Below are 24,680 nucleotides of genomic sequence, written 5' to 3' on the forward strand. Positions count from 1 at the left end.
GGCCGTTCAGTAGTAACCTGACGAAATAGAAAAAAAATACATTCACAAGCAGCTGGTTGCTATTAAAAATGATAGTTCTCCGGTTTATGGAATACCAACCTTATCAAAACAGAATTAGCCACCGCAGGGCAGTCACGTAGGTTACGTTAAGCGACGTTAAATCATCCAAGAGCGTTGTAGCTAACCTTGGCATGCTAATCAATAAGAGCTTTCCTTGTTGTCACTGGCTAGCGCTTTGCCATCTCGACAGAATGGGGTTCACAAATAAGAGCTTAAATACACCTCACAAACACGTGAGTTAGTTCCTGATTAAATACAATAAACTCCAACTCAATTAACTAGTCAGACAACTAAAAGGTAGCACGACCTCGCTAGGTTGCAAAAAAAGAAATGGCCACTGATACATTTTAGACACAAAAAACAGGAAAGCAGGAAGGGAGTTCGGGATGACTCTACGACACAGAATCAAAATCCTATTGATACAAATCGATAATAAATCATTTCTAAAGACTGATGACTGAGATGTCACTGAAAATGTAAATATTTCACATATTGTTGTTACCTATTTGTTCCAGTGTTGTAGTTGTAACAGACTGTGCACTGCTCCTCTTTTCTCTCTCTACCCCTGCTAGCTTCGTATCAGCTGAGCGGCCTACAACTGCAATATGCATCCGCGTTATTCATCCGCTGTGGAACTAGATACCCGTGATTTTCGACATCAGCTTACTGCAACTCGGCAGAGACGCTTCGCCTACAAACAGCGATTTTTAGTCTAAAATATCAATACAGCGCTGCTGAAAAAGAGGGAGTTTTATCTGAAAATGTTCAGCTGTGATCAGTTAAACACAGGTGATACTAGTGATACTAGCTTGTCACAAATATTAAGTATAAATCCGCTGGGTCGCGGACCCCCCTCACCTCCTCCCACTTTCGTCTCTGTTTCTCTCTCTTTCTCTCTCTGAATGTGTAAAAATATAACTCTGTTAATAATTTAAGTCATCATAATTATTTTTTTCTGTTGCTCAAACGTACGTCCACTAATCGTATTCCTCTGCCGTTGATATTTTTTATATACTGTTATATTTATTGTTATATTTTAAATGTGCGCCCTGAATTGTTGGCTTTGAATCTTTCAGTGTAAATGTGACAATGAACGAATTCTATTCTATTGAAATATTTAAGACAGAGTTGTTTTCTTGTTGTTGTCATGGTTACAGTGCTGCGTCCAAAATGGCGTCGTTGCTTGGGGAGAAGCTGTTTGAAATTTCTGGCCAGGGCCCAGCGCCCTCTAAGGATTTTTACCATTTTGTGATTGCCAGAAATGAGGTAGGGTATGTCTTGAGTGAGTTCTCGCACGTTTTTACAAATCTGGAATTCAGATGTTACTGAGGTAACGATTTTCTTACTTTGATTGTCCCGTTGTCTGTCCGTTTATTTGTTTAATTTAAGGTAATGTTGAATATGTGGACCATCTCTTTGCGACGTGAAAATAAGTATCATCCTCCAAAACAGCTGAAGTCAACTTTTTCTGATTTTCTACTGGACAAACAACTTCAGTGTAAGATGTATTTATGCCCTTAATCTATTTTTATGTTTAATGTATAAGCTTGACTGATTCACCTTTGCTATGCAGAACTCTGTCTGGTATAATTGTTGTCCCTAAAAGCAAATATTCAGTTGACTGAGGAATATATCTTTCCTTACAGGGAAAATTGTCATTCCTGTTACATTAAGAATGAAGCCACAAATCAGTAGGAAAAAAAGTATTCTACAAATCTGGATCCACCTTCAATTTCTTAGTAATTTATTTCAGGGAAGCCAGACTATTAACACTATTACGGAAAATTAATATTAACTTGCTAACCGCATCTTAAAAATTTGGTGCCCCATTTGGAAGGTTTTATTTTGTGTCAACGTGTAAAACTGGTTGACACAACGAATGCAACTGCAGCAAAGACCCAGATTAAAACCACTATGAAATTTGAAGCAGCACAAACAACTTTGATCTCATAGTTTTTTGATTAAAAAAAAACTTAGTTTTCAAGCATGTACTGTGCCATTCCTATGTGTATTGACACCCCTTGCAAAAATCAGGAAAACAACAAACTTTGGTTTGTGTAAATTTATTCACCAAATGAAAAAGAAAATCACATGCAGATATAATTACAATTGTACAATGTAACCACAATAGTAGCATCGCCAATAAGTGGGGCAATAATGGCGAGAGAGGTAGGAATTTGTCCTATAATCAGTTGGTTGTTGGTTGCTCTGTCCATCTCTGTCATTGTTTCCTTGGGCAAGACACTTGTACTTCACCCACCTTGCCTGCTGGTGGTAGTTAGAAGGGTAGATGGTGCCAGTATAGCAGCCTCACTTCTGTCAGACTACTGTGGCTACAGTCAAGTAGCTTGCCAATATCAGCATCTGAATGTGTGTGATTGAGAATGATTGATTTCATTATAAAGTGTCTTTGAGTGTAATAGGCACTTTAGTTATGGACAGTGGAAGTGGTCATGGGGGACCAGATTGTGTTGAAGCATAACTTTTTGTGTACTCAGGAGGGACGTACATTTTGACACACTGTAGTCCATTTTCTCACTAAAGCTAACAAACATCAGTTCAGATGACAACATTTCTGAGCTCTGATGTCCTTTAGGAGCCAAGGTTGATAAGTAGTCTTGGCTTCTGGTAGTAAAAAGAGACATCATTGGGAAATATAAGCACTACCTATAAAAGGTGTGCATGATTTCTTAAAGTCCTGGTCTTAGATCAATCTGTAATTTAAGAAATGCAGTTTCTTTCAGCTGATCAGTGTTGTACGCAAAGAAGCTCGGCTAATTGTCTTTTAAAATACATTCTTGGTTCAAAAACATGTATTTATACCTTTCAAATAGTGGGATGTTTCACTTGTTCTGGAGATTTACCAAGCAAAGCTGTACCATTAACAAAAGACAGTCATTAACAAAGTGTGGTATAATTTAGCATAGTTGTTTGCTAAGTTGTCAATAACAATATTTATGTGAGTTTTCAAGAAATTACCATTGCCACAATACATGTCCTCCATAGATGATATTAGCAATATTTTTGGTGAGAAGATCCTGGACTACTCGCTGTCACTGTGTCAGGGAAAGTACGACTATCTTGATCGCATACCGGATGAGATACTGCTCAGAATCATCTCCTTCCTACAGCTAAAAGAAAGATTTGTGTTGGCACAGGTTTCCAAAAGATTCAGAATGGTAAGACCTTTACAGAACATCAAATTTACAACAATGAGGTTGCTTGATTTGCTTTATTTTTAATCATTTGCATGATTGTACATTAACTGTCACACCTTCTAAAAAATTTTAACAATCCTCGTTTTCCTGTCATGGGGTCTAACTGGACCATAGCTCTGCAACTCTGAAAAGTTTTGGGAACTGCTTGTGAAGAACGACTGTCCTGATTACCACAGTGACATGGAGGACTTAGGAAAAGCCATGGGATGGAAGATGACCTATTTTACCTTCTTTCACAGTGATGACACCAACAATAATGGCATCAACAACCATTTCAACTTCAACAGCAATCGCAGAAATAGTGCCAGCGTCAATGGCACTCAATAGCAGTAAAAAATAAACAGCAACACAACTGATTTTTGTTGTTATTTTTCAGTGAACAAAGTGAAAAAAAATGTGCAAAAGCATTCTTTAAACAAGTTAGTACTTTCATATTGCCAACAGTTGCATTTTTGAAAAAAATGTTTTAATATTATGCAAAATTACAGGCAACTCAAATTATGCTACATAAAAAATTAATATAACATATATATTTTAAATTAGATCAAAACACAAGGTAATAAAATATAATCAAAAGATCTTAAATGCTTGAATCCTGCTGACATCAGATCAGAGGACAACGTCGGGTTACATACTTCCTGTTTACATTTGAGCAAATTATTGTAGTGCCCTCTGGTGGTGGTCCTCACGACTAGATGTTGTCTTCGCCTCCCTCATTCCACTTCAGTGTGTTTCCACTGTGATGTGTTCTTTCAATGAGCCAGCAGAGGGAGCAGCACAGCAGTGAAGCAGTGAAAGCAGGATGATGATGTAGGGAGGAGGAGGAGAATCAAGAAAAACAAACCCTAGGGTGGCGTGTGCAAAACAAGTGCTGTAGTTCTGGTTACCATTTCCAGGCCTAAGTGATCATGCCTTGAAATTTTGGGCAAATCTCCTTTCATGAGCATCTGCTTCTGTCCCAAGAAAGCTACTGTAACATTAGATGAAGGTATGAACTTTTTCCAGTTTTAAAATAGCTGTATTGTGTCACAGAATATTTAATAAGTTGTAATTTGACTTGTTATTTTTTGTTTTAAAAGAAAGGCAATAAGACAAGAACTATCTCTTATTAACAATGAAACAGACAATTTAGATTTTTTTTAATGATACATTAAACACTAGCTCTCCCTCTATGATTTGACATGGCCACACGCAGGCCTCACTGAGGTATTATGGCCTATTATTAGCCTCTAGCACAGACTTCTCAGCTGAGACTGTTCAGGGAGAAAAAAAAAAGTTCATTACATAACAATAAAGGATCTGTCTCCTAGACTCACTTCCTGAATGCCAGAGCAGCAACCGGGCCTCAAACTAAGGGAGAACGGAAGCCCCATCCATTTGTTTGTTGGAGCTAGGCTTGTTGTTTTCTGCTTATCCCTTTTCCTTTTTTTTTCTGCTCCACACATTCGCTTCACGACCCCTCCTTTTCAGAAACTCTTTGTAGGTCAGTGATGCAGCCGGAGTGACGCAGCACTGGCAGCTGTCTCCACAAGGCAACTTTGCACAGCAGGACCAGGAAAATCTCTGCCAGAAGCAAAGTCCACACCGCCAGCAGCTATGACAGGAGATGGGAAAGGCCTAAGATGGGCCAAGGCAACAACGGAGGCCGGGTAGTCGCTCTACCCTCCTGCGCCTAAAAAAACAGCAGAGAGACTTCCACTGCGCCAGAGACGGGCCCAAAGCAAGACCTTCCACACAGAAACGTTTTTTAATACGCGACTACAGGTATGGGTGCTTATTACAACAGCAAGATGAATTCTCCTGTGCATAAACCTCTTTGTTAACTGGGATTACTTTATATAAGGCCTACTCAGATTGGTGCGGCGGTGTTTGCCTTCCAGCCGATGAGTGTTCCCACAGGCCACAGCTGGGATCACTGAGCCACAGAAGCATAAAGGCCAGTATATTTTTCCTGTTGTTTTAAATATTTCCTGGCTGTGATGTTAGGGCTCGATGGTAAGATTCCTCTTATATAATACATAACTTAATCCAACATATAGAGCATATAAGGATTTAAAGTATAAACTGATTTTTTAAATACCCAGCTGCCATTTTGTTTCCAGTTTAGATGTACACTGTAAAAAAAAAAAAAAAACGGCTCTAATTTAAGGTAAAATACTGGCAGCTGAGGTTGCCAAAACTTTACCGTCTTTATACGGTAAAATTCTGGCAACCAAAACTGCCAGTATTTTACCGTATTTGCTAAAATACGGTTAATATCTGGCAACTGCAGCTGCCGGTATTTTAGTGTATTTCCCAATATATGGTAAAATAAAGTGAAAATGAAAATGTGGTTTTTCCATAGTAAATACGGTCATACTGCATGAGGCATAATATCTTGGCAACCGTGACTTAGCAGTTCAGAACTTAAACTTTTCTATGCAACTTACTATAAAAACACATATACCATATAGGTTAGTCTACGTAAGTGAAAAACACGGCAGGACTGTATGATATATTGACATTTTATTGTAAAAAATTTGAAAATAAAAACTTTATGATAAATTACCGGTAGCTGTTGTTACCAGAATTTTACCATAAAAATTACAGTACAACTCACAAAGAAGTGTAATTTGTCCGCATTTCAATATGGAAAGTTATAAAGAAAATAAGTCCAAATGAAACAAAAATACAGATTACGAGTAATCCACTTAAAGAAACAATTTCTATTTAAAAATTCTGTTAAAAAAAGAACCAATTCTGTTTCCTGTCCAGTTTCCTCATGGTATTACTAAGATCTGAAAAAAACCCCAGCTTGTGTCCATATAAGGGGTAACCGGTGATAAAAGGATAAATGGTGATAAAAGGACTCTCGCTCTAGGTTGAGAGCAACAAGTCATTGAGTTCAGACTTTGCTCAGGATGGTGTGCATCATGGATATGGTTTTCCCAGTCACAGGTTGAGCTTGAGACTCATACCTTGTCAATCAGGTGTTTCCTCTCTGCTGGAAAGTAGAAACAAAGCAAAAGTTAGAATGATGCACTACATGAACATCATATAAACGCAGCATTTGCTTAAATGTTTGTTTCACCTTTGTTGACTTGCACATGGAGACTGGTACTTCAACCAGGCGTTGTGATCATTTCTGACTGAAAATTCAGAAGTTCTTAAACCTTTGTTTGTTGTCGACAGGTTTAATCCTCTCTGCAACCAGACAAAAAACACAAACAAAAAAACCTCAGATGAAGACCTGTTGTTTCAGGGAATTTTCTATCTTCATCCTTCCTTTTGGGAGAAACATGTTTCTCTTTACAATTTTTTACTTTTCGACCAGTAATTCAGGATAGATGACACAAGATAAACTCAATGCAGAAAGTCAAACAGAAAAAAATCCCCAAAAATTCAAAAACAAAAGGTTGATCATTTAAAAAGTGAACAGCCCTTATTTGGTGTGTATATCACCATCTACTGATGACTCATAAGATGCACCTTCAATCTGTTTCTGAAAATCGGTTGATCGTTGGTTGAGCTAATGGTTCATACATTGACCTGTTAGAGAAAGTCAGGACTCACTTGGGAGCAATTTACCAATTCAAGACAAATTTAGAAAAATATCTAATATAAATAAATTAAAATATGATTGACATTATGACAACTTCAAGACTTATGCATGTTAAGACTTACACAATGAACTTGTGCTGTTTTGGAAGTTGAGACAATTCAACAGAGACACGTTTAACACATTTTGATCAACATGATTAAAGCAAATTAAAATGGGGCAAAAGCAGAGAAGTGCACATAATAAGTTGCATGATCTACTTTCGTAGATCATGCAACAAGTTGCAAACGCTTTTGCAACTTGCTCAAAAGAATGAGAAACTCCTTTATTGATGTGCAGAAGTGACACAATAATTTGAAGATTGAACAAGTGGTTTTAAGAATTTAAATTCTGTTCTGAGAAATGTACCCAAACTGAGAAAAACTGTAAAATATTTAAATTTCCTTATCTTAAAACCCTTTAACTGTCATGGACCCAATGACTTTAATGTAAGTATTTTGAGGGTGACAGTCAAGATTCAAAGGAAAATATTAAATATTAGCTCTGATGCCAAGCTTTATACTTCCAAGTATTACCAAAGTATTGAAACAAAAGCTAAAGTGTTCTTCACAGTTTTAACTTGCATACATGAACATTGCACACTCAAAGTAATTCAAATGAATTACTGAACCAAACTTTAAAAAGTTGCTTCTGCCATTTACCATACGCAGTATAAAGTAGACCTGAAATAAATATATCTATACAGTCGTTCCTACAGAAACACTAATGGAAGTGTTGCGTCTAGCAGCTTTAGCTAGTGCACTGGGACTACCCCATTCTTCCGTGAGTGGGACTGTCTATACAATATGTGTGTATTATTTGTGTGTGCGTGTCGATGTGTGTCTCTGTGTGTGTGTGTCTTTTTCACCAACAAGGGAAAATGGAGCGGGAGATTGACAGGCAAATTGATGCAGCGAAGCGGGCAATGTACCAGTCTGTCGTGGTGAAGAGAGAGCTGAGACAAAAAGTGAAGTTCTTGATTTACCGGTCGATCTACGTTCTTACCCTCATCTATGGTCATGAGCTTTGGGTCATGTCCTCTGGGCTCTCCCTCAGAGATAGGGTGAGAAGCTCAGATATCCAGGAGGGACTCAGAGTAGAGCAGCTGCTCCTTCATGTCGAGAGGAGCCAGTTGAGGTGGCTCGGGCATCTAGTTAGGATGCCTCCTAGACGCCTCTCTGGTGAGATGTTCCGGGCACGACCCACAGGGAGGGGACCCAGGGGAAGACCCAGGACACGCTGGAGGGACTATGTTTCCCAGGTGGCCTGGAAACGCCTTGGGATTCCCCCAGAGGAGCTGGAACAAGTGGCTGGGGAGAGCAAAGTCTGGGCCACCCTACTTAGGCTGCTAACCCCGCGACCCGACCCCGGATAAGCGTAAAAAGATGGATGGATGGATGGATGGATGGATGGATGGATGGATGGATGGATGGATGGATGGATGGATGGATGGATGGAAGGATGGATGAATAAATACACACACATACATACACTCAAATGCGTGATACACATAGCATAATAGAATACAGACAGTAATGTTAGCTAGCTTGGTTAGCTAGCAAGTTTCAAGAAATGTGCTCTTTCGCACCGCCCCCCCATGCCCAAACACACACCTACACACACACACACACAATGGATGTTGACATTGTCCATTATTGACATTTCATCAATGCTGTTGTAAAATTGCTGTTGTCATTTTGTTTTAAAAAATTTTCTACAAATTGTTCTAAAACCTTTTTAAAAAGTGAAAAATGTAAATATTTCAAACATGAAATAATTCTTGTGTGAAATAAAACACAGTAGAAAGTATTATGCAAAACATTATTTTGAATCAAAATGTCAAAAATAGCATAAAAACACATTGAATGTAACCCAGGTCAAAGAAGACACACTCACGGAAGACTCTATAGTCAGTCACTCACGCGTCAGAGGGTTAATGTATGGCAAATCTATGGTTGGCATAAAATTAAATAATCCCAAATACATTATTTCATAAAAGTCTCTCAGAAATGATGGTGGCGTCAGCTGTAGGAGTTAGCCTTGCAATCGGTGGATTGCCAGCTCGATCCCTGGTCTACCTTTGTGATTTCAGTTTGGTATATAAAAGGCATTATTAAAAAAGAAACCAAAATATCCCACCAGCAATCTATTCTTTGTAAAAATTACTTTTAAAGTCTGATGTATGGTTTTATATTGTAGATATAAATATCAGCAAAATTAGTAATTAACTGCTGGCAATATTACAATATTTTTCTATGAATTTTACAATTACTTATATTTTTACAATATATTTCTGTGTTTTCTACATTTCGTGACCATCAAAATTACTTGAAATACTGTATATGTTTATCGAGTTATTGTAATTCTATGTATTTCTACGGTAATATAATGCTTTGGATATTACAGTCAGTAACTGTTGGTATTTCACCATCTTTTACCGTAAATTTACGGCGTTTTTTTACAGTGTAGATCTTGCATGTGTACAGAGTGATTCTTCCTAAAGCCGTCAACAGCAAACAGAAATGTTCGCTAAAAGACAAATATCATGGCACAATGGCTGAAAAAGTCCACAGGTGAAATATTTTGTAGTTTGACGTAATTTACTTAACTTATGGAGGAAAGTGGTGGCAATGGTGGTGACATAGGTCAGAATTCGTCCTGTAATCAGTGGGTCACTGGTCCAAGTCCCTGTCCTACCCGTATATGTCTTTGTGTTCTTGGGCAAGACCCTTCACCCATCTTGCCAGCTGGTGGTAGACAGAAGGGCCAATGTCGCAATATACCTCTGTCAGACGAGAGTGCAAGAATGGGAATGACTGATTTCACTTAAGAGTGTCTTTGAGTATCCTAATGAAGCACTACATATGTCTGATATCACAAAATGGCACACATCAGAAAACATTTCAAATGGCAGACCAACACAAAGTAGAACATGACTGTGAAGGGAAAGTAAATAACATCTATGTTAGAAATGTGTTATTCCTATGTGTTTTAATACATGTGCTGCTTTTATCAATGATTTACCTCTTGGCAACCCATAGTGGCAGCAGCACACAGGTTAGTTTGACCTGTAGTGAACAGAGTTATCTTATCCTGACCTGTGAGAAGTTCTTATCTTTTTGTTCTCACAAAGCAACTTTGGGGAAAATGACATTTGGCTTAACAGACAAAACAGAAAACACAAATGTCAAAGAGCACTTTGTGTTTTTGAATATAGAGCAATTCAGTAAATGTTACATTTATTTTTTTTTTCCAGAAGATTTTTTTTGGATCTTTCAGCCTTAGATTCATTAACACAATTTTATATTTTAGTTTGTTTAGATTTTGTTCAGATATTTTAGTTTTCCTGTTCTAATTTTTGCTGTCGGGTATAAACGTTAGAAGTACATTTAGATTATTACCCAGATATTATCATATATCATCATACACGTTTATCTCATTGGGGTAATGTTTGGTGCAGGTGCCTATCTACAGCTGTCAACAGGCGAGAGACCAAGTACACCTGGACAGGTCACCAGTCCCATTTATAATGTTTCAAAAGCAATTCTAAGCAGGTGGGTTTTTAGTCTAGATTTAAAAACACTCAGTGTTTCAGCTGTTTTGCAGTTTTCTGGAAGTTTATTCCACATTTGTGGTACATAGAAGCTGAATGCTGCTTCTCTATGTTTGGTTCTGGCTCTGGGGATGCAGAGCAGACCAGAACCAGAAGACCTGAGGGGTCTGGAAGGTTGATACAGCAACAGCATATCTTTAATTTATTGTGGTGCTAAACCGTTCAGTGATTTATAAACTAACAACAGTATTTTAAAGTCTACTCTGAGCTACGGGGAGTCAGTGTAGGGACTTTAGTACTGGGGTGATGTACTCTATCATGCTGGTTTTAGTGAGACCTCAAGCAGCAGGGTTCTGGATCAGCTGCAGGTGTCTGTTTTTTTAGGCAGACCTGTAAAGACATTGTTGCAGTAATTAGTGCGACTAAAGATAAACGCACGGATGAGTTTCTCTAGAACTTGCTGGGAGTCGGACATTAGTCTTCTAATCTTGGCAATATTCTTCAGGTGATAGAAGGCCGACTTTGTAACTGTCCTTATGTGGCTCTGAAGCTTCAGGTCAGAGTCCATCACTACTCCCACGTTTTGGGCCTGATCGCTGGTTTTTAGTTGTAATAACAGAAGCTGTGCGTTGACTCTAGATTGTTCCTCTTTAGGTCCAAAGATAATGACTTCAGTTTTGTTTCTGTCCAGCTAGAGAACGTTTTGGCACAGCCACATGTTTATCTGTTCTAAGCATCTGTTCAGTGCTTGGATGGGTTCAGAGTCGCCTATTGACATCGTAATGTAGAGCTGTGTATCATCTGCCTAGTTATGGTAGCTAATCTTATTTCCTGTTATAACCTGAGCTAGTGGGAGAATATAGATGTTAAATACTGTAAGTCCCAGAATTGAATCTTGGGTTACCCGAATTTGCTTTGTTTTGAAAATAAGAAATGGCTCTGCAGATAGTGGTTAAAGCTGCACAGAGGACTGTGGGGAGCAGTTGTCCATCCACCTCGGACCTCTATACATCATGATGAAAGGGGAGGGTGGTCCATATCATGAAGGACTTCACCCATCCTGCACACAAACTGTTCCAGCCACTCACCTCAGGCAAGCAGCTGAGGAGCATTCAGTGCAAAACCTCCAGGCTCAAAAACAGTTTCTACCGTGCAGCTGTCAGGCCGCTGAACTATAGCCACTCTTGATACTCACTTTTTAAAAATATATATTTACATACTATTATTTATACTTTATATATTTACTAATTATATATTTATATACTTATCTATTACTTATATTCATTTATTAGGCTTCTTAAACTGAGATCTAAGTCTTAATTTCATATTACAGACAAAATATGAGAGCTGGTATGACAATAAAATCCTTGAATTCTTGAAATTTATGGTGGTTATCATATTATGCTGTGACAATATATCGTTTATGCAGGAATAGTGAAGTTGGTCAGAGTTGATGGGAAGATGGATGGAGCTAAATACAGAAGTATCCTATAAGAAAACCTGTCAAAGGCTGTAAAGGTTCACCTTCTAATAGGACAAATACCCTAAAACAGAGTTAAAGCAACAACAGAATAGTTCAGAAAGCACATTCATTGGTTTGTATGTCCCTGTCAAATTTCAGACTCAAGTACAATTTAGAATCTATGACAAGAATAAAAAAAGACTGTGTTCACAGATACTCTTCATTCAATTTGAGGGGCAGCTTTTAGAAATTATAATAAGAAAAAAATAGCCAAAAGTTTCAGATTCCAGATTCACAAACCTGATGGAGACATATCCCCAAAGACCAGAAGCTGTAACAGCAGTGACAGGAAGCTCTACAAAATACTGACTGATCTGAATACAAATACAAGCTACACATTTCAGACATTTTAAAAACTACAAATCAGTTTCCTTTCACTTTAAAACAATTCCCTTACTTGTGTCTATTTATCTCTGAACAAAATCAGTAACATACACTAAGTTTATATTTATTTGTTGCAGTTAACAAATGTCTTTAAAGGATCCGTACTACTTTCTTAAATAGGTCTCCAAACCTAGAAGAGACTGACTTTGGAAGAAAGTCAGTTTTGCATAATTTTCTACCGGCATCAAAAATAGTTTATAGCTTTGCATTCATATTTGCTACGATACAAATAATAAAAATGGAAAAACAACTGATCAATAGTTTATCATATTTAAAAAAGAACATGCACATAAAGTGAGATGTGTCTTCTTTGCATTTAGATGCAACAAGTAAGCTAATTCTTACAGATACTGCACCTTGTCTGGTTAAATGTAAGTGCTAATCAGGATGGGAGGGCCTAAGCAGTTGCTTCTGCCTTTAGAGGCTAGTGGAGAGGCTACCGAGCCACGTCGTGTGTTTGGCTTCCTCCCCTCCCCCCTCGTCTGCAGTGCTGACGCATCTGCTGCTTTCGCATCAATCAGCAGCCTCTATATAGGTATACCCCAGGTCGCTGCAGAGAGCAAGGTCTGCTTTTATCTCAGCCAGAAAAAGCATCGCTAAACATCTGGGCTGTGATTGCTGCTTTGCACAACAGGGCGGCAGTGTGTGTCATCTCCTCTTTGCTTCAGCTTTATCTATTCTAGCCACAGTGACTGTCAAAGCATGGGCGAAAGGCAGCGGTGTGATATGCTGCTGTACAGACAGAGACTGTGTACACCAACAGATGGTGTGCTGTTATGCATTTAAGGTGCATATTAGAGGGCTCATGATGATTTATATTTCATGCAAGGCATTGTCCTGTAAAAGCACGCATCAGGCTCCACTTGGATCTAGTTTACGGTGCTGGGGAGATTTAATACGGCATCCGTTATTCGGCTCAGGACCACTCGCTATGAGCGCTCACAGTAATGCAGCTTAGCGTGTTTTCTGGCTGTGGGATGAAGAACAGAGCTGATGTGTGATGCAGAGCCCTGCATTTCTCCGCTCTCCCTACAGCTCTCTGCAATGCTAAATAAAAGTTGCCGCTTCCTGCTTAGTGGCTCCAGAACGAAAGCGTCAGTTGCCCAGCTAATACATGGGACAGACCTATGCTCCGATTTAGCTACATTCTGCAAAAAAAAAAAAAAAAAATTGTGAGTTATTCCATTCGCTGTAGTGCTGTAGGACATAGGAGGGTAGGGCAGCTCTAGCCCAGGACCCGGGCTGCATGGATAGAAGCGATAGATGCTGGAGCTGAAGTCATCTGCACACTGATGAGAGGGAGGGAGAGGAAGAAAGACGTCAGAAAAAGCTCGGCTTCAGACACCACCACTGTTCAGCGACCATCATAGGGGAAAAAGTACTTTCGCCTATCTCTTATGAAACTGTTTTTCGTGTATCACTGTGTGTATGCCAGGCCGTAGAGAAAGGGATACTGAGCAGTATTGTTTCCTGTTCGTTGTGCATCATTTTCTCTGATTCACTAAGGTACGTTTTGCATGCTTACCATCAAAATCTAACCTGCTTGTGTGTGTATGTGTGCGGAAGTATGCCTTGCAGAGCTGAAGAGGGGTTTTTTGCCTCGACAGTTTGTTTTTCATTTTATAATACTTTCTGTATCTTGCTTTGTCATTTCTCAGTTTGTGGTTTGACCTCAGGGGATTTCTATTTTTCAGAAAAAAAATATAAAAGCAAATTATGTCTTTGAAGGTAAACTAAGTCGGGGTGTGGCAAATTCAAAAACAGCAGTGATAAGTTAAGAAATTCCGCTCAGCATGTGGCTGCAAGAAACCACAACAACTGATGCAAACTGTAAAAAATGAATGTGGTGGATTGAAGAAGCTTCCTGGAGGGAGAGGGCGATGTTGATCCACAAATAGCGCAAAAAGATGAACACTTCTATATGTTCGGAACATACTTCTCCATCAGATAACGCTGAAATATCTGAAAGTCCATTTTGTGCTGCAGACACAAAGACTCTCAGACCTCGGCAAGCAAAAGACAAAGTATAGTCAGCTGGAGACAAAGGCAAACCTCCATTGCTTTGTGCATTTCTGCTTGCAGCAGGGTTCCCAAAGAGGGCACAGTGTTTTGTTTTTATTTAACAAGAGGTAAACTGAAACCTCTGATGGCAGTTACAGTCGATTGCCGTCCTGCTGAATTCCAATAAGTGCTGCGCCATAGCATGTTGCCATGACAACGGAGGCCCGTCTGCGATAGAAGGCAGGAGGTTAGTTGTGTTTTCAGTCGTCTGAAAGGCTTTACAGACACTGGCGGCCATATTGTATTTGGTACACATCACAACATTAGAATTAAAGAAACCTCTCTGATAATTACCAGCGTCTTCCTTAGAGGAAACAGTGTTCTGCGTTTAAAAACAATTAGCAAAACATGACAGTGTTAAAGACATCAGCGTGAATGTTATTTACAATTTATAAAACTAGAGATAATAAGCATAACTTGAGACAAAATATGTTGATGAAGAGATATAATACTTTGATGTTTTATCATTAGGTTTCAAGAGTTTTAACAGAAATGCGTTGTTGTTTGGCACATTAAGTCTCAAGAAATATTTAATACATCAGTTGTAATTATGCCTCTGACAAAATTAAAGCGCTAAGTGAAGCTGTAAATAGCAGCAACACAGGTGGATGCATGATTCATCATTTACAAGTAACGGAGTGTGTCTTACCATGTACAGAGAGCATGATATGCAAAACAAAAATGACTCAGATTGCACTACCCCATGAGAGGCTCACGGTGTTAAGATAATACTCATACATTCAAATAAATGAATGTGTGGTTAGCTCAGTTCAATGTAATTTATAAATCTAACTGTTCTCATTTAGTTTGTCATCACAGCATTTTCTTTTCAGTTTTTATTCTGTCCTAATGCACACCAACAGGATGAAGCAAAGAAAGTCTCCGAATCTAAAACATGCAAGATGTGCTTCATTTTATCATACTGTTAGCTATGATTTCTATCATCAACTATTAAATGATTGTTTAGCAGAATGAAATACTAGCAGCGATTATTTTCGAGGCATGTGAAAGGAAGCCATCAACTGTGAAGATAGGACAATATGACTCATCATCACATAAGTATCTACTTCAAAAAAAGAAAAAAAGTAAAAAAGAAATCCCTACTGAAATATACTTGTTACTGAGAGAACATCAATTATAAACAAAAATATTGTGATACTTCCATAAGACAGGAATTTTAGAATGGCAGTCAACAAGCATGAACTCTCTGTGAGATTTCCAAGTCGATGCAGAGCACAAGCATGAAAGAAATAAGCAAAGCCAAACATTTCACTAGACCTGCACAATATCTGAGAAATATTTAACTGTGGTGGTCTTGATTGTATTAATTATGATTAATCCACATTTTCTGACTCTTTTTGTACTTTTCTTCATCACATGGTACCACTCTTTGTGAGCTTTAGCATTGTTGCCATTAAAAACATATGCCAATGGTGGACATGAAAGGCAGTGCAAGTCTATCCAAGAGGCCAAATATATTATTGACATGCAGAATATGCATGCAATGCACTATGTGGAAATATAAAATGATGCAAAATATTGCATCATTGCAATAATTGAAATTATAAGATAAGATAAGATTATCATCAATATTTGCAATTATTGATGATAATTGCAATTAGATGTGATGCCCAGCTCTACATTTTGTTGTCTCAATTTGGGTACTGTAGTCTTTATTTCGATACATTTACTTAATAATCTTTAAGCATTATTGAATAAATAACTTTATGTAAAAAATTATTCTCCTCCAGATCTGTAGCACTCTAAAGTGGTTTAGTTGATCAATTAAGGTGGTTGAAATTAAACGAAAACTCACATATCCAGAAACATAATATAGATCCTTCGTTCAGTTATCATCGATCTTAGTTGTGACTGAAAAATGGTTCAGAGAACATGTATCACTAGCTACACCTTATGTCATTGGCTATACTTTTACTCAAACAGGTAAGAGTAAGATGAATCATTTTACTCTTAAGTGTGTTCTCATGCCTTCTTTAAAATCCTAAAGACTGAATTCAAGTCAGGCAAACTTGGAGGCAAGCTACATTCTTTATGCATAAAATGGTTTGGAGGTCATCAGGTTTAAATTCAGCAACTGTTGATAAAAACCAGCACTCCATGTCAGAATGTTGCTGCCATCTAGTGTTAAAACAGAAAAAGTGCTGAAAGGCTTTCAAAAGGAAATAATCACATTTAATAATTTTACAGTTATCTACTTTACTACATGTGGCGTAATAATGTCTTATTTTTTCTTTTTTAGATGACTGCAGTGAGCCTATGCATCCAAACCTGATGGACAGCACACACCCTTCTACTGTGCTGAGCAAGCTCAATGAGCAGCGGTCACAAGGCCTCTTCTGTGACGTTACCATCGTAGTAGAGGATGTGAAGTTTCGGGCCCACAAAAATATCTTGGCTGCATGCAGCGGATACTTCAGAAGCACTCTGACAACCACAGATACATGCAGCTCCAGCCAAGTCCTAGAGCTTATGGACCTAAAGTCTGAAGTGTTTGCCTGTATCCTCAACTTCATATACTCCTCAAAGTTAACATTGCTTGGTGAAGAGAACAGAGGGGGACTCGCAGCAGCTGGAAGAAGACTTGGAATTCCTTTTTTGGAAAAGCTTGCAGATGAAGAGCAGCAGGATGAATGTGTTAGTTCTAGAGACTCGTGTGCAAACACAAAATCTTTAACAACAAAGGAAGCTTCCAGGCATGAGGAGACAGACAGTGCAAGAGGACCTCGCATTACCAATGCCTTCTCTATCACTGAAATGTGTCCTGGTAACAATCCCTTCACTCCTTTGGTTCAAACAGACAAGCAGAGGCAATCGCCAGATGTGGGACAGCTACCCTCAAGTTTCCCTACAATATCCAGCATCAATGGGAACAATGAGACAACCCACACCCTGTCTGAACACTCATATGCAGTAAACAATTCCACCGAAGGCAAAGATACCAGTCAGTGGGACTACAGGAACGTCTGTAAACCAGCAATATTGCACTCAAAACCACTCATGTATCGGAATACAGGCCCACTAAAAAAGCGCCACAGGCTGAGAGGCATTTTGGGCAAAAGTATGCTTCCAGCACCAGCAGATCAACAAACAGATGAAGCAAACACAGTTACACCAGTGTTATCTGATGGTGATATTGCTGCTCCTGTCACTGTTATGACACCGCCTGCACTTTTTTCAGAAGCAGAGACAGAGAAGATAACAGAGACAGATCTCTGTGGAGCCACTGATAATGCTAACACAGAGCTAGGTCCACCAGCTCTTTCCCCTCACCCAGAGGACAGCATTTCAGTCTACAGCTGTGAGCACTGTCCAGAGATATTCTCAAATAAAGCTCTTCTCACCATTCACTCAGAGGTACATAAAAAGCATTTTGATACTCGTTTGTTTTGTAAATTTTGTCACAGAAAATTCATACACCTCAAACGACTGCACAACCATGAGAGATTATGTCCAAAGTCTGGAAGAGGCCCACCTAAGCTTGATGCCAGGGAAATATCAGCCAAAGAGGTGGAGCACCCCTCAGATGACAGATTAAACATGGAGAGCTCTGCAACACAGCCTCCTCCTGCAGATCTTCCCAGCCCGAAGATGCCAGAGCTCACTGAAGTTAACCTAACAGAGCGCCTACATGAAGAGAAGACAGTAAGGCAGAGGCGATACAACTGCAGTGTGTGCAAACGAGTCTATGTCACCTTGTCCAGCCTGAGGCGGCATGAGAACGTGCACTCATGGCAGAGGGCTTATCCCTGTCATTATTGCAATAAAGTGTTTGCCTTGGCAGAGTACCGCACCAAGCATGAAATCTGGCATACAGGTGAACGCCGCTATCAGTGTATTTTCTGTCTGGAGACATTTATGACATATTATATCTTGAAGAACCATCAAAAGTCCTTCCATGGCATTGAACCCAACCTCGCTGTCAGAAAAAAATCTGCCAATGGTGGGCTGAAAGCCAGCGTTTATCCAATCAAACTCTACAGACTTCTGCCCATGAAGTTTAGAAAAAGGCAATACAAGACATACAGCCAGACATACTCAGAAAGTGGTGAAAAAGGTGACTCATCCTGTTTAGACAACAGTTCTCTTATTCCTCCATTTGAAGAAAACAGTCTCCTCAGCCACCCTGACACAACTTCATTCCCGCTAACCTTTATGGCCACAACAAAGATGGTCTCCCCTGTCATGCCTCGCATCTGCTTCGACAAACCTTGTAATCAGGTTATTGATCAAAATCTTAATAGTGAACAGGGGAAGCAGAAAAGCATAGAGAAAGAGGCTGGAGACAGAGGTTCACCTTTTAATAACTGTGACAGCATCTTCTCGTCCAAACTAACTCTGCCCAATCCTGAGCCTCAAGCAGAAAAACCACCTGTGCTGATGAACTCAGAGCACATTACTCACAGTGTGCCGTTCTTCAACTCCATAAGCACTGTTAAAAAGTTAGGAGAGTTATCAGCTTCAGCAAAAAGGGTTGAAGAGATGACCAAGGAGATACTTCAATCCAGCACAAAGGATTTGATGCGAGACAAAGTAATGGGGACAAAAACAGAGACTTACATCGCCAAACCTGCTTGCCAGGGCCCGTCTCTGGACACCGACACCAAGCCACTATGTCAGATAACAGTGAAAATAGGTAATGAAGCCATCATCCGCCGCAAAATTAAAGGCTCTAAGCTTTTCCCCAGGAAGAAGAGAAAAACTAAAGAACTAAATGAGGAACAGACCCCAAGTCAGTGCAGTCCACTGAGGGAAAATTCAGAGAGTCCGAGGCTTCGACTCAGACCGGAAGCCGTTGCTTCCACTGAGACATACGATGAAACCAATGACTGTGATACAGCTGATCAGCTTTGGCGTCCCTACTATTCTTACAAGGCTAAAAAGAAGAGAAAGAAGTTCAGATACAAACACAGAAATGCTTTGTTTCACCCCTGTCCTGAACTTTCTATAGACAGAACAGGTTTCACTGAACCCCACTTTGACAGAACACATTTTCCAACAGAGGAGAGCAGCTCAGGAGCTAGCATTGGGCTGAAACATATTCTTAGCAGAAACTACAGTCCTAGGCCCACCTACAACTGTGACATCTGTGACAGCTCTTTTATCACAGAGACCGGACTGAAAGCTCATGTGATCGGTTCCCATCCTTACTTCTGTCAGACCTGCGGAAAACAAGGTCCCCCTGGTGAGGCACCGTCTTGTGGGGATTACATCTGCAACAGCTGCATGGAAAATGGCTCTTGCTTTGACAACACACCCCGAAGCCCCAACCAAGAGAAGAAATATCGCTGTTCATTCTGTCCCCAGCGTTTTGTGTATCTCGCCACAAAGAGAAGCCATGAGAAAAAACACCAGGAGACAAATGATGAGAGTCCCAAATATGACACAGTCACATCATGTTCTACATACTCAGCACAGCCAAGGGAATGCAGCAAACAAGACACCACCAAAAGAGAGGACAGTGGCAATCAAGAAGATGTTGACATAAAATGTGAAAACATGGATGAAGCACATTTTACAACAAATGAAAATAAGCCAAAAATCAAGGATATGTCTGACTTAATGTCGTCGACTCCCTATCAAGATGTGTCAGATTTAAGTATGAAAAATCCACCATCATCATATACGGACTGTCTGCCTACACTGACATCCTCAAAAATGAAACAAAAAGTTGTGAAAAAGAGGATCAAAGTTCATCATTCTATGCATCATACTGCAAAAAGGCAAGCATATGACAGGGACAGTGATCCCAACAAGAAATCATCGACAGGACCAAGAATGAACAATCTCACTAATTATGAGAAATCAAGCAAACCAATTCAGAAGACTGATTCTGAATCTATCGGTGCATATATTTCTTTACACAAGCCGGAAAAATGGGTGTGCAAAGAGGAACCGTTCTTTTAAAAGCCTTCAACGAATGCAACTAATGCAAATGTCAATTGAGATATTGTTGACTTATAAAATCTGCAATGTTTTGCATCAGAATAGTTTTCGACAGGGCAAGGCAAACTATGATAATCTTGTATTAGCAGACTGATATTTCTTCCACCTTAAATCCAATAACTCGGTGATTATTTTTTCACTGTTTTTCACCGCTATCAAGGATATTTTTGTCCTGTGTCTATGCATGCAAGTCAGAGTCAGTGACTCATTGTAATGTTTTTTTAAATGCAGTGCAATAACAGTTCAGCTTCTGCATTGTGTGGGGTGGCAGAATTGTTACCTATTGTGGTATCAGCTTCACCTTTTTTAAAGCGTGTCCGAGCAAAACAATAGGGATTCTCTGTTTTCACCTTTCTGGACCTCTTGCTTAAATAACTGGAACTGGTGAGTTGCACTTTATGGTTAGACTATGCTGACTTGTAGTTTAATACTTTGATAATTGCCATTTTTATTCCAAGCTTTGTTGATGTAATTTGAATTTCTACTAAATACAAAGGACCACTGAGATTAAGATTACTCCTTTTTCTGTGTTTAGTATGTATAAAACATGTAAAACTATTTAAATAAATATTGTTACTATGAACAGTTCTTCTCTGTCCTTGCTTAACAAACATGATTTAAAAAAAAAACATGTCGTGACATGTCAAATTCACTTTTTGAGCTAAGCAGCTACATTATCCAGACAAGACTTTTAGTTACATTAGTTACATTTATCAGATCATTTTATAAGTTGTGTTTCATACTTGACATATTATAAAAGACTATAAAGCCACATGATGGTTATCTGCTCGTTTGGAAGCAGATAACCAGCAAAGCAACTTATAAACAACTTTTATAAGTTATGTTTCATACTTGACATATTATAAAAGACTATAAAGCCACATGATGGTTATCTGCTCGTTTGGAACCTGCAGCCCATCTGAAAAGTTCATTCTCTTTTTCCACTCAAAGTGCATCTGTGTTAGGCCTTCAAACACAATTTCCAGACGTTTTTCAGTTCCTTCCTTCATTCAAAATTTGGTTTCTTTTGCATTTAAGCAGATCATATGCTTTATAACTACAGACCTTCATATTACATAATCATAAAACAATACAGTAGTTATACTAAAACTATTTACTATAACTATTAATGTTGATTCTTTCTTAATTAGCATGCATAAGAAATCATTTTTTATTTATACTGCCAAGAAGTAGCATCCCACTTTAAGATGAATAGAAAGCATTAATTTGAAGCCTGTAAAATCCTGACTTTTACTTGCAATATTTCAACTGAAGAGGGCACACTTAGTACATCTCTACAATTTGTTTATGATTTGTTAAAGTCAGTAGCTGCTTTGTTTCATTTTGTCCCTCTCAGCTGCTTGAGGCAAAATTTGTATTTCAACTCCCCCTTGGACATGATCCCTGGCAGAAGCTTCAAGTATGGTTATACTTGAAGCTTCAAGTATTTTCTTACATAAGATAAATCTTATACAAAAATAGAAAAAATAATATCTTTGAATATCCCATGGAAGCCATTCAGGGGTGCCTATACAACTGCACTAACAAAGCACCGCCTATTTCCACAAAGATGTAGATTCTGGCCGAGCTTCCGACTCACATATATAGCACCTTTTTAACATTTGAAGGCGACATAACTACTTTATTGTGCTATAAAATGCCATAATGTGGCTGGAAAATACATAATATCACCCCTGTAAAGAATACAGTGTAAGTATGCTTTGCTCTCTACATTTTTAAGTCTTAAGTTGAATAAGTGAACAAACATATTCTAAGCATAAGTTGTAATAAAATAAAAATATTTACTTGCTCATCAAACTATTTATTCAACTTTCTTTAGTTTGCATTTGCTACAGTATTTGGAAGTACAAAATGCTGGTTTACAGTATAGTTTCTTGCAAATTTTTACCTTGGACTCTATGATCAGTTTTGGAACCATGGGTCAATGTAAAACACTCAGATAACTGTAAAAAAGCAGAAGGTATTTTCAAATAAATCATCCTAAAAGTATGAGTCTACATATCATCCATTGTATTAAGTACATCTTGTTGGTGATTGGATGGAAAGCATCAGCAGCAATCCTCAGGTTTAATTTATTTGGCACAATTAAAATGCAGCTCAACAAAATTAAAAAGAAAATGATCATGAAAATAATAATATATAAATCCTTCACTCAAACAAACAGTATGGAAAAAATAAAATAAAAACCAACAATACAATCTTTCATCAGTTTATCATAAATTTATAAAATATAATAATATAGAAAAATAAGAACATAAAAACAGATCTATAAAGTATTAGTGGGAATTTAAAGAGAATATGTAATCATGAAAAAAGTGACAATCACAACTCTAAGTAAAGTTTTAAATAATCTTCAAACTTCAAAGGCTGCTCAATGAGTATTTTCTATTTTTTCTGATCATTCTCTGTAAATATGAGAGATGGTTGGAAATGAAAATTCCAGAAGATGAGCAGTTTCTAAGCTACTCTTACCAGTTCAGCCCGTCTGGCACCATCTTATATACAACACTGATGATCACTATTTTCATCTCTCTTCTGATGCTCAGTTTGAACTTGAGTCGTCCACACCAGACTACAGGCCTGCATAGGATATTGATTTGCTGCCATTTGTGTTAACAAGCACAGAACAGGTGTACCTAATAAAACCACCTACGCAATGAAAATCAAATAGGAAAAAATTGAAAAGTATGTAACTTACTTTGGTTATTTACTACTAATTTGGGAAATGAATAATAGTACTAGTTAAGCTTTTTGTTGTTTTGTTTTTACATATCTTAACACAAGTAACCACTGAAAGTACCACACGTGTTGCAATCGTACGCTAGCAGAGCACTTCATTTGTTGCAGTTTGAAAAAAAAAAGTCTCTTGTTATGTTTTTTAAATACTAAAAATAAAAGCTTTACACTTGCACACGGGAACTAGAACAAAAACAAAAGTGAAGATGTGTTTAAAGTTAGCAGATGGGTTTCATTGTTTGAATTTTTTTTTTTTTTACAAAAAGTCTCTCGAATCTAATTTCTAATGTTTTGAAAATGTGCTACGCCTTTTTCTTGTGCAATTTAATCCATTTTACTCACCTTGTGGTAACTTTCCGCCTCCCTCCCTTATCCGTTCAGTAATCTGTCTATGGGCGGTTGTCAACTCATTCATAACTAGTGACACATTTACACGGCGCGCTCTCGAGAGGTTCACTTGAGCAGTGGTATGGTATCCGCGATTAGTTAGTTAGTTAGTTAGTTAGTTAGCTCCACAAGTCCAAGTCTGCGTTCTCCGAAAGCGTTATTGCACAACGAGCCAGAGCGCTGAGATACCTTCACTCCCTCTCAAAAGGACTCAGCTGCACATTGCAGTAGAAAGTCACACCGACTTCCGGGGAAGTGTTATATTTTTGCCAAATGTTTTTTTAGACCCCAGTGTTTTGGGGGTTTTTTTTCCCCCTTTTTTTCTAAGGGGGTTGACGTGACGCCACGGTGGGACTGGCTTTCCTCCACTCTGCTTGCATTCATAAACGGATATGATAGAACAGCACTGAATGCACCGGAGCAGCGGCAACAACACTCGGCGCTGACCATGGCGGAAGAGGACGACGCTAGGATTCGGATTTTACAGAGTCTGCGGGGTAAAATATGTAAGTGTGACTCTCGGCCGGGTGGTCGCTCCGGCTTGAGGGTTGTGGGGGGGGGGGGGGGGGGGGGGGGGAGAGTCGGTAGAGGAGCTGAGCAGCCGAAGCAGGCAACGGGGAGGGGCGCGGCGTGCTCTCAGCAGCCGCCAGTGTGAAGGCAGAGACGGGCACTCTGCCTGCTGCCTGCTGGTGCTTAACGTCAAGTTAACCTAGCATGCTAGCTGAAGCTACTAGCTTGTTGTAAATGATCAAATTCACCGGACACAGGAACCACTATCAGGTCATTTAAATAATTGAGAACAGAACGTTTTAGTGACAGAATGAGCCCATTTTGAAAAGAAGAGCTGCTTTGTGAGCCCAGTTAACGTTGGTGACAAAGTGCTGCTAGCTAATATGTACCACTGCACTGCATCGTCTGTAAGCTAACCCATTCAGCTTTAACGTTGCCCTGTGCAGGTGTACAACAAAGTATTGTGATCCCCCATCAATTTGTGACCCAACTACTGTATGAGTTTCAGCTCTATTCCCATACCTTTGCTTCTTTATTCATTTTTCCCCTTATTTATTTATTTTTTTACCAATGTGTGTGTCATCTTGTCATCATACAGTACAACCCTCTGTCTTTAATGCTGCACATTATTATTTTGACATGATCACACGTATTGTTTGGGGATAATGTAAATATACATTAATGCTG

General features: G+C 38.8%; 4 protein-coding genes and 1 long non-coding RNA gene across 14 annotated transcripts in view; 3 read left to right on the plus strand and 2 right to left on the minus strand.

Moving 5' to 3' along the window:
* Window positions 1-648, minus strand: part of trip12 (thyroid hormone receptor interactor 12) — a 25,586-nt gene extending 24,938 nt beyond the window's left edge. For 6 of the 7 annotated variants that reach the window (XM_023350853.1, XM_023350852.1, XM_014470376.2 and 3 more), the window contains exon 1: window positions 563-648. The gene's annotated coding sequence lies outside the window, so the exon portion shown is untranslated. Of the gene's footprint in view, window positions 1-99; window positions 379-562 lie in introns of those variants that run through there. The other variant, XM_023350850.1, reaches the window with a different exon arrangement.
* Window positions 1-3,710, plus strand: part of fbxo36 (F-box protein 36) — a 4,457-nt gene extending 747 nt beyond the window's left edge. The window contains exons 1-5 of one of the 2 annotated variants that reach the window (XM_023350855.1): window positions 745-849; window positions 1,218-1,326; window positions 1,450-1,558; window positions 3,067-3,239; window positions 3,393-3,710. In XM_023350855.1, the coding sequence (XP_023206623.1) occupies window positions 1,231-1,326; window positions 1,450-1,558; window positions 3,067-3,239; window positions 3,393-3,605 (591 nt within the window). In that variant the 5' untranslated portion in view covers window positions 745-849; window positions 1,218-1,230 and the 3' untranslated portion in view covers window positions 3,606-3,710. Of the gene's footprint in view, window positions 1-744; window positions 850-1,217; window positions 1,327-1,449; window positions 1,559-3,066; window positions 3,240-3,392 lie in introns of those variants that run through there. The other variant, XM_023350854.1, reaches the window with a different exon arrangement.
* A 145-nt stretch (window positions 3,711-3,855) lies between these two features.
* On the plus strand, window positions 3,856-20,907 carry zbtb38 (zinc finger and BTB domain containing 38). 3 transcript variants are annotated; one of them, XM_023350935.1, is made up of 4 exons: window positions 3,856-4,266; window positions 4,749-5,042; window positions 5,122-5,214; window positions 16,636-20,906. In XM_023350935.1, exon 4 carries the CDS (start codon window positions 16,653-16,655, stop codon window positions 20,298-20,300), a length of 3,648 nt encoding a protein of 1,215 aa, XP_023206703.1. In that variant the 5' UTR covers window positions 3,856-4,266; window positions 4,749-5,042; window positions 5,122-5,214; window positions 16,636-16,652; the 3' UTR covers window positions 20,301-20,906. The 3 variants fall into 3 exon arrangements, with proteins under 3 accessions (XP_023206703.1, XP_023206704.1, XP_005803448.1); XM_023350936.1 differs by lacking the exons at window positions 3,856-4,266; window positions 4,749-5,042; window positions 5,122-5,214 and adding an exon at window positions 11,665-12,849 and having other exon boundaries at window positions 16,636-20,907; XM_005803391.3 differs by lacking the exons at window positions 3,856-4,266; window positions 4,749-5,042; window positions 5,122-5,214 and adding an exon at window positions 11,666-13,820.
* LOC111611926 lies at window positions 5,543-23,528 on the minus strand. Its single transcript, XR_002754305.1, has 3 exons — window positions 23,439-23,528; window positions 6,349-6,461; window positions 5,543-6,261 (listed from the first exon to the last, which is right to left on the minus strand). It is a non-coding gene; the product is annotated as an uncharacterized LOC111611926 (long non-coding RNA).
* rasa2 (RAS p21 protein activator 2) overlaps window positions 23,469-24,680 on the plus strand; it is a 29,955-nt gene continuing 28,743 nt past the window's right edge. Inside the window, exon 1 of the mRNA XM_005803361.2 lies at window positions 23,469-23,989. Within this exon, the coding sequence (XP_005803418.1) occupies window positions 23,932-23,989 (58 nt within the window). The 5' untranslated portion in view covers window positions 23,469-23,931. The remainder of the gene's footprint in view (window positions 23,990-24,680) is intronic.

Source organism: Xiphophorus maculatus, chromosome 18, assembly GCF_002775205.1.
Source record: "Xiphophorus maculatus strain JP 163 A chromosome 18, X_maculatus-5.0-male, whole genome shotgun sequence".
Classification (NCBI taxonomy): domain Eukaryota; kingdom Metazoa; phylum Chordata; class Actinopteri; order Cyprinodontiformes; family Poeciliidae; genus Xiphophorus; species Xiphophorus maculatus.

Excerpts from the sequence above, each read along its gene's own strand:
- zbtb38 (XM_023350936.1), top strand. The coding sequence starts at position 12,702 with ATGGGAGGGCCTAAGCAGTTGCTTCTGCCTTTAGAGGCTAGTGGAGAG. Across the intron at positions 12,850-16,635 it reads AATCAGCAGCCTCTATATAG|ATGACTGCAGTGAGCCTATG; the intron begins GTATACCCCAGG and ends TTTCTTTTTTAG.